Here is a 16,149-nt window from a genome sequence, read left to right as displayed (position 1 = left end):
AATACATATATGTGACCCCACTTACACTATTGTCTTTCAGAAATTTCAAAGGTAAATTTAAATACTGAGATTTTTTAAAAAGTGTTTTCTTTTCCAAAATCACTTTTTAAAAATGCTTTTTTTTTCAAAACACTTTCTAAAATTGATTTTTAAAAATATTTTATTAAATAATAATTTTTTAAAGATTTTTTTCCTTCAAAAAATGTGTTGGTTCAAATTAAAAAAAATGAATTGCATATTCATCCAATCCATTAAAATGGATATATAGATGAAATGGATATGTTAGAATCTATTGGATATACATGGAATGGATAGTTTAGAAATATTATTTTATGGATTTATATGGATTAGTGAATAACTTTACATTCATTCATTATAATCCAAATTCATCCAATTGTCACTCTTACTTGTAGTTTTCGTCTAACATCAAATACAAAAATAAATTAATAAGAATAAAAGTCAAATGTCATTATGTTCCTCATCCTTAATCAGTCGTCATTGACCTTGAATGCAAATCATTGTCATCATTATCACATAGATATAACCATTCAAATAAAACAATTAAATGCACATCTAAATTATGATTCAACAACTTTAAATGTTAGTATGAATTAATTATCTCCACAAAAAGCATGCAATCAATTATGAGTACAAATCAAACATTAAGCATCACATATACTTTAAGCCTAGGGATGGCAAAAAACTCGTACTCGTAAAACCTATATGGGCAGGGGTATGAGTCACAAACGGGTACCTACGAATATTATAAACAGTTTTTTAAAAATACTTATAGTATATACGTACAGGTATGGGTATTATGATACATGTGTCTGTGGGTACTCGTTATTTATATGATTAATATATTATATTTAATTAAAATAAAAAGTACATTATACTAACATTCGGTACACTATGTATATTTTTCCTATTACTTTGTTTACATATTTTATTGATTTTGGTGGTGAAACAAACTACAAATATTATTACATGTGTAGAAACACATATTTTACAAAGAAAATATATTTTTTTGTTAAGGAAATGAGAAAAAAAATCACACAAATAGAAAACACCAATAAATTTAACATTTTTGTCAAACATTCAATCAAAAGGTACAAAAATAATTAAATTTTATGTCATTTGAAACATAATAGAAGTAAAAAATTAAAAATTCATTTATAATATAGGAAACCCGCGGGTACCCGTTGTACCCGCGAGTACTCAGAAATATCTGCAAATACTTGCACACAAGTACCCGTACGTGGATATGATAATGTTCTCCTATTTTGAAACATGTAGCGGGTAGCTACTACACGTGCCCGTTGCCATCCCTATTCAAGCCGGTAAGTGTTTGTTTATGGTTGTTATTTCCTTAATTAGTAGCTCCTGTCCCTTTGTCTCTATTCATAGAAAAATATATCTTGTAACAATCTAAGAACAGTGAGATTGAAGTGGTAAAAGGTTTGTACATGTGAAGATTAAACTTTGAAAATATGAACTGAATTATCACACAACTGAACACAAGGCTTCAAATAAACATGCACATGTTGCATTCTATCAATTTCTTTATGTCACTTCCCACTTTTTTATTAGGAAGTAACTTATCAGGATGCTGTTTCTTGCAGTAAGCAGAGATTATCTAAGGTTGACAATGAACATAACTAACTCGGTATTCGTTCAAAACTCGATTCGTTATTTAGCTAAATAAACTTGGTTCATGAACCAAATGAGCCAAACTTAAACTAAGAATTGAACTCGTTAATATATAAACAAACCGAACTTAAGTTAGATACAGTTCGACTCGTTAAGTTCATGAGCTAACTCAATATATATATATATAAACTAATTTTTATATTTATTATGACTCATGCAGTATTTTTTATATTTATTTTTATTATATATATAAACAGGGTCATATTTATATGTATAAAACATTTTGTACTATTTTTTAAAAATTAATTAACTACTTAAGTTATCCAAACGAACAGTTCACGAACTTTAACTAAGTCGAACTCGAGCTCAAATAACTCGTATCAAACTCAAGTCGAGTTTCGGGCTGAACCAATCCTTATCGAGTTGAACCGAGCGGAACTCTGGTTCAACTCGTTCGGCTCATTTCCTGTCCTAAGATTATCTAGTAGAAATCATTCTCAAGATAGTAAAACCAAAGATGGGGATGCAAGGAATCAAGAACCTTCTCATAGCAGATGGAACAGAATTCCAAGCAAGGTTCAAGAAACAGCACCAATTAATTCTTATAATATACTAAACTGTTTTCTATTACAAACAAAGAAACAAACCCAAAAGAGAGTAATTTGTATAGTTCTTAAAAGTGCATCTTCATAATACATCCCAAAGTTGCAGAAACCTCCACTGCTTTTGTATACCCCAAAACAGATTCAATTTTGACAATCTATTGATAACTATCTCAAACAATGGCATTGGCAGCACTTGAATTTTTGGCCAAAAACAAGAAATTATTAGTGTGTGAACTCAAGTCCTTGAAGACATAAAGATTAAAATAACCAAAACATGAGTTGATCAAAGAAATGTCAGCTGCATAACAAAGCACAGCAAAATATGCAATGAACTACTTGAGACATTGAAGCATCTTTAAGAGATAAGAAAACCAAGCAACGAAGAAATATCAAATCACAGTCATCTTAAGGAAGGAACATTAGGTTAAGTGTAATGGAAGAGGATCAAAAGAAAAGTATTTTGCTCATAAAGTTCATGAACAATAAAAGATTTTCAAAGGAAAATGTACGAATTTAAGAATAAATGTATTGTTCAAATCTATATTACATTTTAATGAATACAAAAACAAGATTGATAGAATCCTAGACACGCCAAATCCAACATTGTAAAACAAAGACTAAAAGTGATCATGCTCCACAAATGTATTGACCTAATGGAACAGATGTGAGCACTGAACATCACAACATCTGTAACGAAGGCCAAAGTTAATTTTCCAGACATATAACTGTATCAACCATGACATGTTAGAGGATACATGACTAATGTCTGGGAGAATAATGATCAAAAACAACAATTATGCAATGCACTAAGAAATAATGAACTTACGAATTATAAACGAATCAGATATGGTTTGAAGCTAAAACAGAGTAATTACAGATTAACAAATTCATATCAAGAAAATGTAAATAAAAAAAACTGAATTAAGTAGAGTTAATGCTTGAGATGTAGAGCCCCAATGGAGCAGATGTGAGCACTAAGAAACCATCACATTTGTAACGATGGGCTCGATAATTTTCCAGACTCGTAACTGTATCAACCGTAGTATGTTGAGGAGGATACCTGACTGATGTCTGAGGGCAGTAATGAACTACTAGAGCACCAAAAAGTGAATTAAAATAAAATGATACAAAGAAAACTTAAAAAGGATTCTCATAACAGTCAGTCTAGTTACAAATTGAAAGTATTAAAATCAATGAAGAATCAAAACCAAAATGTTCCAATCTTGACAGGGATGATTGTAAAAATGAACCATCCAGATTGGGGTAAGATTGGAATGGCGATATAGCTGGTCATGGGAGGTGTAGAGATACCATTAAATATATAATCTCCACACTACATTACCAGCCATTTTCACTACATTAAAAATACCACATTGTATTTTGGCATTTGCAACAAAAGAGGCCAATACCATTATAAATTAACATCATGGAACTAAAAATATAGCTGCTACTACAGATTGAGCCTTTCATATTCCCTCTTCTATATGGTTGCATACAACATCTTATAGAAGCAAGTTAGTTCACAAATATGAACAAAATAAAAATCATCTCAGCCATCATAATTATGAAGCAAAATGCAACATATCATCCATCATCAATCATAGATAAAACCCTGAACAAAAACCACGCTGAGAAGTAGCAACCACGACACAATGAGGAAATAACCTTCAAAGTTCAAAGTAACTGAAAACACATTCTTTCTTCAGCAAGGATTACACTCAAAGTTCTAAATCAGGTCCACGAACAACAGACCCGATGATTAAGATTTTGGGAGTCGTCATAACCATACGGCGACTGCAATTGTGGCTACATGGCGACTGCAATTGTGGACACTTGGCACACATGTGGCTCAATTGTCTGAAACATCGAAGTTTTGGGGGGTTTCCAAGACCACAGCCACTAATTAAAACCTTGATTACACTGCCTAACAATGAGAGCAGTCAAAACCTTCTTCGTAGAACCAGTCTTCCAATTTTTGGTAGCCATAACCATGTCCCCAGCACAAGCAAATCACAATCTATTCAAGCAGCGGGACTTGATTCTTCACGGATATAAGGTAAAGGCTCTTAGCCCCGTGTTGTTAGAACAGTCCACCGTTGCTGTCACTGGTAAACCAAGTGACATCCTGAACTTGTTATTACTACCATGAAAACCTAAAACATAAATGGATCAAAAGGGGTTGTCATTTTTATATGTAAAAAAACAAAGTCAGCAAAATATTAATAGATCAACTTCAACTCCATACTTACGGCTTCGAAAACATAACCCAAAAGGGGAAAATGTGTCATTTTTCTCTGGAATTATTGTGACAAAAAAATCTGTAAAGTCTTAATTCTTAAGAGAACAAATTTATGACAAAATAGATGCTACCCCAACTTAATTTAATGCAATTAAAACATCTAGACACATCCAACGGGGAAAAAACGTATTGATTTTTTTCTTCCCATGTATTGAAACCAACAAAGTCGGAATCATAGTGCAAGAACAAGGCGTATGTATAGACGAATACTGACCTCGCTTCGACATCTTCCGTCGCTGCGTAACAACGAATGCAATTAGGGTTTTTGTTTGAGTATATATATATATATATATAAGAGGGTTGAACTAGGGTTTTGGTGAGAAGTGAAAACAAACGATGCAATCCAATTTGGGCCGGGTTAGTTTTTGGTGAGCATTGAGAACAAATTATGCAAGAAAAAAATGAAAATCAAACATTTTCATATGAAGAAATTAGAGTCTCAAGTATGATACACTTTTTAAAATCTTGTATCAACTATATCATGTTTCCTAGTTGAAATTCTCCAACCAAACACCACCTCCTCATCCTCTAGGTTATTGACTTTGCTTTCAAATATATAAAAATGAGTTATTTTACATTCTTATTTGTTTTAAAATGGTATATAACTCAATTCCATGATAATAATGTTAGATATTCGATTATTGACATATATATGAAAATAAATTTATTAGTACAAGAGTATATAATTTTTTTGAATTGGATAATATGTAGGACAAAATAGTTAATGCATATACATTTTTTAAAATTGTTATAGGATAACAATATACCATTTTTCAAACAAGAAAACATTTCATTACCATAAATCTATCTATCACCTTTTTATGTTTGGTGAAAAATTATAATTTTATTTTATTTTTTGACTAATCACTAGACAATGACATCGATAGTAGAACATTTTTGTATAATTAAGAATATCTCTTTATCTTTTTGGACAAATAATTAATTCATTTTGTGTGTAACTGTTTCTTTCAATAACTGTATTTTCAAGAATCGAATTATTAATTTTTTTGTCATTCTAAAAACTATTAAGATTTTATAGTAGCATTCTCAAATTTCAAATTTGGTAACTTATGTTACAAACATTTCCAAGTTTACATTTGTTGTCTCACAAAAGTATGTTACTTCTGATTTGTTGAAAAAATAATGAATTTAAGAAACAATAAAGTATTTTTATGATTAATGAAGAAGTGACATATAAAAGGTGTAATTTTCAGGATACTTAGAACTAGTAAATTATGGGCCAAATAATGTCCCCAAAACAAAGCCCACAGAGTAGTAACATAACCTACGAACCCTGCTCCTCTTTCCTTCTTCAGAGGCACAAGACAGACGCTAGAAAAAACAACGATGGCAACCGAAGAAGTAGCAGCAGTTGAAGTTGTGGCGGTTCCCGCGGCGGTGCCGGAGTCGGAGACTGGTTCCATAAACAAACTAGAGAGGCAATGGACTTTCTGGTTAGATAATCAATCGAAACCTAAGCAAGGTGCTGCTTGGGGATCCTCTCTTCGCAAGGTCTATACCTTCGACACCGTTCAAGAATTCTGGTCGTGAGTGATTTTATCTCTTCTGGTTCTTCCTTATTTCTCTTCAATTCCGTTTTTTTTATTTTTACCAATTAGGTTAGGTTTATTGGAATTAATGTTTCCAATCTGAATTTTCATATATTTTTGTGGATCCTAGGAGTGAGACCCTTATAGGGTATTGGTATCGTTGATAATAATTCACACATGGGTTATATGTTTATAATTTCGAGAAATTGCGTTGTACCTTTGGCTTAATTGCACTACAATCACCCCTTAGGGTTGTCTGTTTCGAGTTGGTTTTCGGAGAGAAGGAGACTGAATACATAGAAAGGCGGCCCGGTGCATGAGACTCCCGCCTATTGGGATTTGGGGAGTAGGTGTAGACATCCTTACCCACCCATTTGAAGAGTCTGTTTTCGGAATTTGAATAAATAACATCTGCTATACATGACTCTCTTAACTTAAAATTGAAAAAATATGTCTCCCCTTGTCTTTTCTTATAAAATCGAAGTATCAAACAGATCCTTAAGATTCAGTTATGGTGATTGTATTAAATTCGGGGAGGTAGTTGTGATTTCCCTTTTTACGTTTTGGGTTTTGTTATGACACAATCTGGTTTTGGTAGATATGGCAATTTATTTGATATGAAATTTTGCTGCAGTTTATATGATCAGATATTCAAGCCTAGCAAGTTGACTGGAAATGCAGACTTCCATTTGTTCAAGACTGGGATTGAACCAAAATGGGAAGATCCTGAGTGTGCCAATGGAGGAAAGTGGACTGTTTCTAGCAACAGAAAGACTAACCTCGATACCATGTGGCTTGAAACTGTAATTGTTTTTAATCCGATTTGTTTATTTTTATGTAATGTGGGAAGACATGTTGTTTTGATATTTATTCTTAATTATTTCATTTCTATTGAGTAGCTCATGGCTTTGATTGGGGAGCAATTCGATGACGCTGAGGACATATGTGGTGTGGTTGCAAGTGTTCGCCATAGGCAGGACAAGATTTCCTTATGGACAAAAACAGCTGCAAATGAGGCTGCCCAGGTCTGATATTATGCTTATATAAATAATTCCCTACTTTATTATTTTGGCTGTATATGATTTCATAGTGTTCCTTGATAATGGCATGCATGCAAAAGCCTTGGAAATCAAGGAGTCAAAGGCAAATGTATCTTTAAGATGGTTGGGGTTTCAATGCCACAAGGCAAGCAATGCTAAAAAGCTTACACCTCTTGTGGAGAAACACATTAACAATGGAAGAAAAAAGATAAAAACAGCGAAATAGACCCTTTTTGTATTAATTTTCCATATAACTAACTACACAACCAGAACTAACATTCATAGTAAAAGTAACATATTCTGATACTTCAATTCATGAACACTATGCAGCTTCCTGGTTAGATCCCAAAGATCATTTTGACTTTTTAGCCCCAAATCATAGGTAGCCATATAGGTTGCTTGACCTCTTGGGATTTTATACACTCATCAATAAGGCACTAAATTCGTACCCGGACCAGAATGATGTGCCTAAGTCGTCAGTCATGTGCCTCACACAAGGTGGGCAATGCCTTAACCAGCAAAGGAGCAGCCTGATTCTTGTGCATGCCTTGCTTTTGTGCTTTAGGCATGCCTTTGGGATAGGGTCTCAATGGTTTGTTTCTTAATGAAAACCAAACCAAATCAGGTTCAGATCCGGTTTATGGATAAAACCAAATTTAGAACCTGTATCTAAAACCAGGTTCAAGAGCCACACGCTGTCACCTCCACCATCTGCAGAGAATCCATTCCACGAGCATGAACCTCACTCCTCCACCTCGTCCTTCCTCAAACAGAAGCACCAAGTTATCAATACCAATCACATGGTGGTGATTGATTCCACCCATGATGGTGGTTCTTTCCTCGTTAGAAATTGGGGGTTTTGGATTTAGGAGTGAAATTTTCATTCAATTAGAGTAGACAAATGAAGAATAAGTTGATTCTTGCTTTCTTTGAATCTCAATGCATTATGTGTGATTCCCTTTGACTATGTCTTGGCATATCAGATAGATATCCAAGTTGTGATTGGGTATGCTACTTTCTTTTCCAATCTCCAAATTATTAATCATTTTGTCCCAAACCATGATTATATGGTGCTTACTATCATGATATACAATCTAAAAGATCGCCGAGCCCCTTATAGATGGACTTCAAATTTTCATTTAGAATAACTTTTGGGATCAAGACTCAAGAGAAGAGAATTGTAGTTAATATGTTCATTATTTCGTTGAAATGCATCAAATACCTTGAACTTTTCACCAAAGTGGTTACTAAATGCAAATCGGTAGTGTTTGGAAACATTTATAATTGCAAATGATTTGATTCAAAAATCAAAATATGATTTTGGATCCTGTTAAAAAACAGGATTTGAATTTATTTAGAAATTAAATTGCGTTAAAGGAGGTTGTTGTAGTTATGCAGATCAAATCCTATTAATTTTGATGGGCTTCCTAAATTTAAAAGAATATATTCTATATGATTCAAGTAAACTATCATTTCCTATTTCTTAACATTCCCAGCACAAGATTTGATTTACAAATAAAATCATGTCCCATTTTCTTACATTCCAAAGACAGGGTTAGCGTAGTTCCTCTGTAAAGCATCATTATGTTTGTAGTGCTACAACTCTGAAAGAATGACTATGCGATATTCTTTCGCGTACTTCTTTGTGCAGAATATTATCACCTTGAACGAAAATTAGGATGTTCATTGGTTTTGTTTTGGGTTGGATGTTGAAACCTCAGTAACTTTCTATTATTCACACACATGTAGGAACCTATTAAAAGGGGAAATGGAAATTACTTATGTTTTGGAAATTATTTTGCAGATGAGCATTGGAAGGAAGTGGAAGGATATCATTGATGTTACAGACAAGATAACATATAGCTTCCATGTAAAGTTCTGCTAATTGATTTTGATGAACTAATGCCATTAAATATCTTCAATTTTGACATTTCTAGTTGTTACAGGATGATGCTAGGAGGGAAAGATCATCAAAGGGTAGATACAATGTATAAACATTGCTGGAGCATTTTCTTGTACTTGTTCTGATAAGGCAACAAGGCTGAAGTGTTGTTCGTATAATCATGTTGTGCGCTATGTACTTGAAAACAATGAGTTTTTGGTTGAGGAGTTATTTATTTATCTCATTGTACTATGCCCCCCTTTTGGATGTAATACAATTATACTGTGCTTTGATTTTTATAGTTTTCGGTCAAAATTTTCACTAGAGTTCGTTCACCTCAAAGACTTGGAGAATTAGAATTTTGTTTGTGGAGATGCTTAGTGTTTTCACCACTTGCAATTTGATATATTTATAAGTTGGTAAAAACCTGTTATTTTGGTCCTTCAAGTTAATTTATTTTTCCAACCAGTTCCTCAACCTTGGTTACACTCTTAAGTTACTCCTTTCGTCTCGTTTCTTTCTAGGTGATTTTCTAAAAGTATTCTCATTTGTCAGTGATCTTTATCTTTGATAGTATAACATACAACTCCATGTATGAAAACTGGTTTTGGTAACCAATAATACATTGGTCTAGGAGGGTAAGACTCTGTTAAATCCCTAGAAAGACCAAAATGTTAAAAGTTGAATTTGAGCTTTAAATTGAACTCATTAAATAAACGAGTTGAACTTGAGATGGATATAGTTCAACATTTATGAGTTGGCTCAATTATATATATATATTTTATATATATCTATATGTAAAAACTAGCTATATATATATATATATATATATATATAAATAAGTTATATTTATGTATACATATAAAAATTTGCAATATTTTTAAAAATGAATTAATTATTTGAGCTGTCCAAATCAGCCAATTCGAATTGAGCTGAATAGTTCACGAACTTTTACCAAAACGAACTCGAGCTAAAAAATTAACTTGTATCAAGCTTGAATCGAATTGAACCAATCTATATCGAACTGAATCGAGATAAACTATGAAGCACGGATTCGTCAAATACCCTCACGTGTCGGTGTCCGACACGGATACGCTCAGATTCGCGAAAGATACGTATCCATAGAGTATCTAAAAATTAAAAAAAAAAAATAAATAAATATTAAGACACGTACTCGATTCGTTTTCAATAAAATATAGGATATATGAATTCGTTTTCAATAAAGTATAGGATATATAGATTCGTTTCTAATAAAACAGGATAAGATAGATTTGTTTCCAATAAAACAGGATAAGATAGATTCGTTTCCAATAAAACATGATAACATAGATTCATTTTCATTAAAATAGGATAAAATATATTTGTTATGGAGGGCAATGATTTTAGGGTAGATTCTTTTTCATTAAAATAGAATAAGATAGATTTATTATGGAGGGCAATGATTTTAAATTTCCATATTTTTTACTTTAGATATTTTGATTTACACTTGTAATTTTATCATATTTTATGTGTTTTTATTATTTTATACGCGTATCCCTGAACGTATCGTATCCTGTATTTTAAAAAAAATACGTGTCGACGTATCGGATACGTATCGTACCCGACACACGTATCAGTATCCATGCTTCATAGGAGATAAACTCTAGTTTGACTCAGTTGACTTGTTTCCAACCCTAAACACAAGTATTTAGGTAGGCAAATAATGTTGCAGAGTCATGAGCTAATCTACTAGTTTTTTACTCAGCTTGATGCAGATAATAATGTTGTTAAGGTATGTTGCTGCAGACCTATGTTTAGAGGGCCATGTTGGTCATGCCTCATGGGTTCTAGAGTCTGGACGATAGTCTCAATTGCATGAGGTGGCCACTGCCATGACAAAAGTGTCTTATTTGAGTTTATTTTTTATTTCGGATTTAGGTATGAGTTGTATTGAGTGTTCCAAAATATGTCAGAATAATTAGTTATATGCAAAAAAATAATATTAACTATAAGATTAATTCAGACATTTATTTTCTTTAGGTGTGCACTCAATGTCAGGCTTGGCGACTACCTACAGTAAAGTGTTGTTATATCATGCTTTGCTGTGTCTGAAAAAAATGTAAGGACAATTTTTATATCCAAATAAGATAATAGATATGAAATTCAAATTTAGCAAACAAATATTAGTGTAGAGTTAAAGACTAAATATAATATTATACTATTTAGGTATCTTGACCTAAGATTTTTGGATTAATCATATAAGATGATGATGAAATTGATGGAGATATGAACCATTTATATTAATATAATGTTGTTCGATCCATGTAGTTGATAAAAGCTTGATTGTTATTATATTAGGATATGAAATTGTTTTGTAAAACTTGAAGGGATGTTTCCTTTGTGGCAACAAAAGTCAGAGTCATTGCATTCACGGGTTGTACCTATATGTTATGGAGTCTTTATTTTTATTAGTGATTATTAGTTTCATATCCTTGTACAAATACCTAGACCATAATAACAATGAGAATAACTCAATAAAGTATATTTTCATATTCTAAAAGATAAGTTATCTCTTTAAAATTATTTATATATATATTTTTTTTATAATATATTTTAAAATAAAACTTTTAAAGAAATGAAAAGAGATGCTATAAAGAGATGGTTTAATTTGAAAGTTAAAATGTAATGAATGGATTTTATTAGTGATTCGCAAAAAAGGCTATGAAACTTGTTTGAACAAAATGTTGTATACTTTTATTTCATGTATCTAGAGAACAAAATATGACAGATAACTGAAGAATGAAAAATCACAACTATATATGACTTCCTAGTTTATATTTTGCTGTCAATTGAATACCATCAACTTTAAAATTGAAACTTCCTCATATGGTAATCACAAAATGAGTTACATTTATTAAACTATCATGCAAGAAACTCTAGCCATTCTCCATTTTTCTTAGCCAACCTGATCAACCCTTGTTTCTGTTTTGCTTCTGCTCCTATTGATTTGCAGAATTCTGTAATTACCTAACAATATCAAATCGAAGCTGTCAGTAATATGTAGCAAACTCTTACATCCATTTTATGAATAAGAGTAGTTCCCAATATTTTGTAACAGTTGCACTTTTTAAGTTTAAATTAAGTTCTTTTTTAATTAAGGAAAACCAAAAAGTATGTCCGTTTCCCATTATTAATGCAAATTTTTGAAATCCATGAATAAAATGAAGTAGGCCAAATGCACAGCATAAAATAAAGTAGTACTCCTTGTATATTCTTAGTCCCGAGGCTTAATTGCAATTTCATCCCCCAATTTTAACGTTTTGTCGAAGTTCCTTCCTCAACCTTTTTCTCATATGATAGTGGTCATCAGACTTTTGACGGATGGAAGCACTCGACTCTCCGATACTAGAATACGAGATGAGAATGAAGTTTAATAACTTTTAATATTATTTTATTAAAAAATAATTAAAATTTGGACCATGGGTAAGTATTTGCATGTTGTATTAGATTTTCTAGTACCGAGAGAATATTTACTATCGGAATTTAGTCCTTCATCAAGTTTCTGACAAATGGAAGAAGGTAGGTGAATGGCTATGTAAATATTTTAGAGGGACTAAATTTGCATGAATGAATTGAATTCATGAGCAAAAGTTGAGGGAATTGAAGAAAATTGCATATAAGACTACTACTAAACATATTAATGTTTTTGATTTGATCATTTCAATTTTCAATTTAAATAATAAGATAGGACTAATCCGTCTCCCATCTTCATGTTCAACTTGATCCATTGTTGAAAGATTTCTTGCACAAATAAATAAATAAAAAGTGTTCAAATTAAGCAAAAGAATTAACAAGTCTTGCTTAAAAAATGAACTAAATTATACCTGAGAGTGTAAAGCAATAGCTTTGCCTCTAATCTGATTGAAACTCTTGTTGCCAACAATATCACGTGTAATCACTACAAGAGGAGCGAAAATACCTTTTCCTTCATTGATATTCTTCATCATGGGTTGCATCCTCTTTGGCTTTTCTCTTCCTATGTGAACTTGTGATGACACTAACTTGGCTTGCAACATGGTGTAATCTTCACTAACCATGGAAGTTCCTTGCCAACTTCCATAAAAGGAGGAACCAATACATATTGAAGTAACCATTTGATATATGAATATATATAAAACTTTTAGCTCTTTCTTTTAAATTGTTGGAGATTGAGAAATGAGAACTATGGTTGCTATGGTTTATATTTGTTTGTGAAAGAGAGGATATTGGGGTGTAAAATGGAGAGCCAGTGATTTAGAATGGACTGTGGTTTTGATTCACAACTTGGAAGCATTAGGAGCCACACATATTAGCTTTATGTCATTGTCGAGATCACTTATGTCCCAATATATTTCAATTCTTTCTTCTAAATTAATCAAAATATTACATTTTATTTTTAATTTTTTTCTTTCATTCATATAGTAACGTGTAATTAGTGTGAGAAAAGGAAATGAAATACTATTAAAGACATGTGATTTTTGTCATTTTCATTGTATTATTTTAAAACAATGACAACATTTTTATTTTTATTCTAAAAATCAATAGATCAAGATTATTATCATAAATTAAATGAATCAAAGACTTCTAAATATTTTCTTCTTCTTACATGCACATGTATTTTGAGAGTTTTTTAAACTTGTGTCTTAAAGATATATTTTAACTTATTTAAAAGAATAATTTATATTGACCAATAAGTTTTAGTGAAATTATATAAATCACCTTTTACTTTTTTACACTTACATAAACCCCTCATTTTTATACTCATTACACTAATCATCTCTGTATGATAAATAAGTGTAATCTTTTAAACAAAAAATGTGATAAATGCAATTACGTTAAACAAAACATGGTATATTATAGAGAAAAGTCCAAATAATATACAAATCAATGTATCTTTATTAGTTTTTTGTTACAAAATGCATCAACAATTTTAAAGAGATATTGTTTAAATCGCTCTTATACTATATCATGACATCAAAAATAATCAAGAGATATTGACTCATATATTATTTAGAATTGTATACACAATATGTCATGTTTTGTTTAACTAAATTGCATTTATCGCATTTTTTGTTTAAAAAATTACAGTTATTTCTCATACAGAGGTGTCCAGTGTCATATAGAGGTGCTCAGTGTAATGAAAGTGTAAAAATTAGGGGGTTTGTGTAGGTGTAAAAATAATGGGTGATTTATATAAATTCGCTAAAACTCATGAGTATCAGTATAATTTACTCTATTTAAAAAGGAGTAAATTTGCAATAGAAGTACATGTATTTGTAAATTTGATGTGTATCAATAAATATGTTAGGGTTTACTTAATGTGTATCATAATACAAATGTTAAAGATACTTGAGTAAATTTGCATGAGGAAATAGTGTGTTTAATACTTTGGAATGGATATTTCTAGTTTTCCAATAAAGATTTACTATCTTAGCTATCCTTAATATGTGTTCTCGGTCACAAGTTACAGAACTTTTTTGTACCCATAACTTTATGAAATAAGAAAGAAATTGCATCTTAAAGTTTCACTTAATTATATTTAATACTTCTCTTATTTAAAAATTATATGTGCATCCTTTAAATTTTATACTATAGTTATTTCTTTACTCCATGAGATTTATGTTATTATTACAATTATATTGCATATACTGTATATACATATATGATAAATATCAATGGAATTTATGAGATAATAAGATGTCAGGTATAACTAAATCAAACAGCTATTGAAGTGGGTAGATATCTCACATGTTAGTTTAATTTTTTTAATTAAAATGATATCATTTTATTAACAGAGTTTAACATATAAGATAAAATTTATGACAACAAATCTATGTTCCATTAAGTAACATATGTTAAATAAAAAATTGAAAAAAAATGATGAAGGGTTGGGAATGATAGTTTTAATAATCACGAAACATGACTCTTAAAACAAAAGCGATAGTAGCTATCGCCTTTAGGTGAGACACAAATTGTTATCTCATATCTTGGTTTAAATTTTCTGATTGAAATATTATATTTTTATTGGTGCAAGATAATATATGAGACATAATATATATTAAATAAAAAATTGAAAAAAATGATCAAGTATTGAGAATGAAAATTTTATTAATCAATTCTATACTAGTTAGCATGACCCTTAAACCAAAGCTAAGGAATAATTAAATATTCAAATCTAAAACGGAAAATATAAATTAAAACCATGCTTCTTTACCCCCTTTAAATATTATAAAACTAAACCTTGACCATCACTGCGACCACATAAATTAAAACCATGCTTCTTGAATTTTCTAAACCGTAGGAGAAAAGTCTTTTTGTTAAATAGAAATTTGAAAAAAAATCTTTTCATTATTAAATAAAGTCAAAATAGATTCAAACACACATGCAGCTACTGTTGTATCATATAGGGCAGCTGAATATGATTCAATTCAAAACAATGATTAGTATTTTGGTCCATGCTAATGATTCAATTCATTAAAAAAACAGTATTTCCCAAAATATCATTATTTCTCATCTCCATCAAAGGTGGGGTTTGAATTATTAGGACCACTTTCACGTGTCAAATTGAATTAATTTCATATATAGAATTTTATATACAAATTTTCATGGACGATATTGATTATGAAATTCAGATTTTGACCAAAACTTAGAAGCAAAGTTGCATATTGTATTTTAATTTCCTGCTTCAACCTCATTCATGTGAACATCATGTTTTGTTGGTACTATATTAAATTCTATAGCCAACCTTAATTAAGTTAGGTGGCAATGTGCCAGCGATGAATGTGTCATTATTTTCAACCTTGTGAATTTTCAGGTCACAGCACTCACATGTTCAAAAATTAACGCTTTTTGTCTGTGCTCTTTTTACTCATTCGTAGGGATGACAAAAAAATTCGACATATGGGTACTCATGGAAATATCCGCAATAATAATTTATGGGTGGGAGTGAGTTTTGTGATACTCACTTTGCGGGTACCCACAAATTTATATATTTAGTTTTTAGTTAATTTTTTATATATATTTATTATTATTTTAAGATTATATATTATATATTAATAGTTTATTATTATTTCATAATAAATTACACATATTTGACTATGATCAT

General features: G+C 30.9%; 2 protein-coding genes across 2 annotated transcripts; one reads left to right on the top strand and one right to left on the bottom strand.

Annotated features, from left to right (window-relative positions):
- LOC109352438 (eukaryotic translation initiation factor-like) lies at window positions 5,862-9,465 on the top strand. The gene is made up of 5 exons (XM_019594427.1): window positions 5,862-6,101; window positions 6,739-6,907; window positions 7,004-7,129; window positions 8,949-9,014; window positions 9,091-9,465. The coding sequence occupies exons 1-5, from the start codon at window positions 5,902-5,904 to the stop codon at window positions 9,136-9,138; spliced, it is 609 nt and encodes a 202-aa protein (XP_019449972.1). The 5' UTR covers window positions 5,862-5,901; the 3' UTR covers window positions 9,139-9,465.
- LOC109353024 (protein PROTON GRADIENT REGULATION 5, chloroplastic-like) lies at window positions 11,799-13,300 on the bottom strand. The gene is made up of 2 exons (XM_019595215.1): window positions 12,890-13,300; window positions 11,799-12,032 (listed from the first exon to the last, which is right to left on the bottom strand). The coding sequence occupies exons 1-2, from the start codon at window positions 13,157-13,159 to the stop codon at window positions 11,928-11,930; spliced, it is 375 nt and encodes a 124-aa protein (XP_019450760.1). The 5' UTR covers window positions 13,160-13,300; the 3' UTR covers window positions 11,799-11,927.

Source organism: Lupinus angustifolius, chromosome LG07 (genome assembly GCF_001865875.1).
Source record: "Lupinus angustifolius cultivar Tanjil chromosome LG07, LupAngTanjil_v1.0, whole genome shotgun sequence".
Lineage (NCBI taxonomy): Eukaryota > Viridiplantae > Streptophyta > Magnoliopsida > Fabales > Fabaceae > Lupinus > Lupinus angustifolius.
This window is presented reverse-complemented; position numbering and strand designations above follow the sequence as displayed.

What these genes read in the sequence shown, in the direction of transcription:
- LOC109353024 (XM_019595215.1), bottom strand. Translation starts at nt 13,159, where the DNA reads ATGGTTACTTCAATATGTATTGGTTCCTCCTTTTATGGAAGTTGGCAA. An exon ending in CTATTGCTTTACACTCTCAG is followed by an intron (nt 12,033 to 12,889) that starts GTATAATTTAGT and finishes TGATATTGTTAG; the next exon opens with GTAATTACAGAATTCTGCAA.
- LOC109352438 (XM_019594427.1), top strand. Translation starts at nt 5,902, where the DNA reads ATGGCAACCGAAGAAGTAGCAGCAGTTGAAGTTGTGGCGGTTCCCGCG. An exon ending in ATACCATGTGGCTTGAAACT is followed by an intron (nt 6,908 to 7,003) that starts GTAATTGTTTTT and finishes TCTATTGAGTAG; the next exon opens with CTCATGGCTTTGATTGGGGA. An exon ending in CTGCAAATGAGGCTGCCCAG is followed by an intron (nt 7,130 to 8,948) that starts GTCTGATATTAT and finishes ATTATTTTGCAG; the next exon opens with ATGAGCATTGGAAGGAAGTG.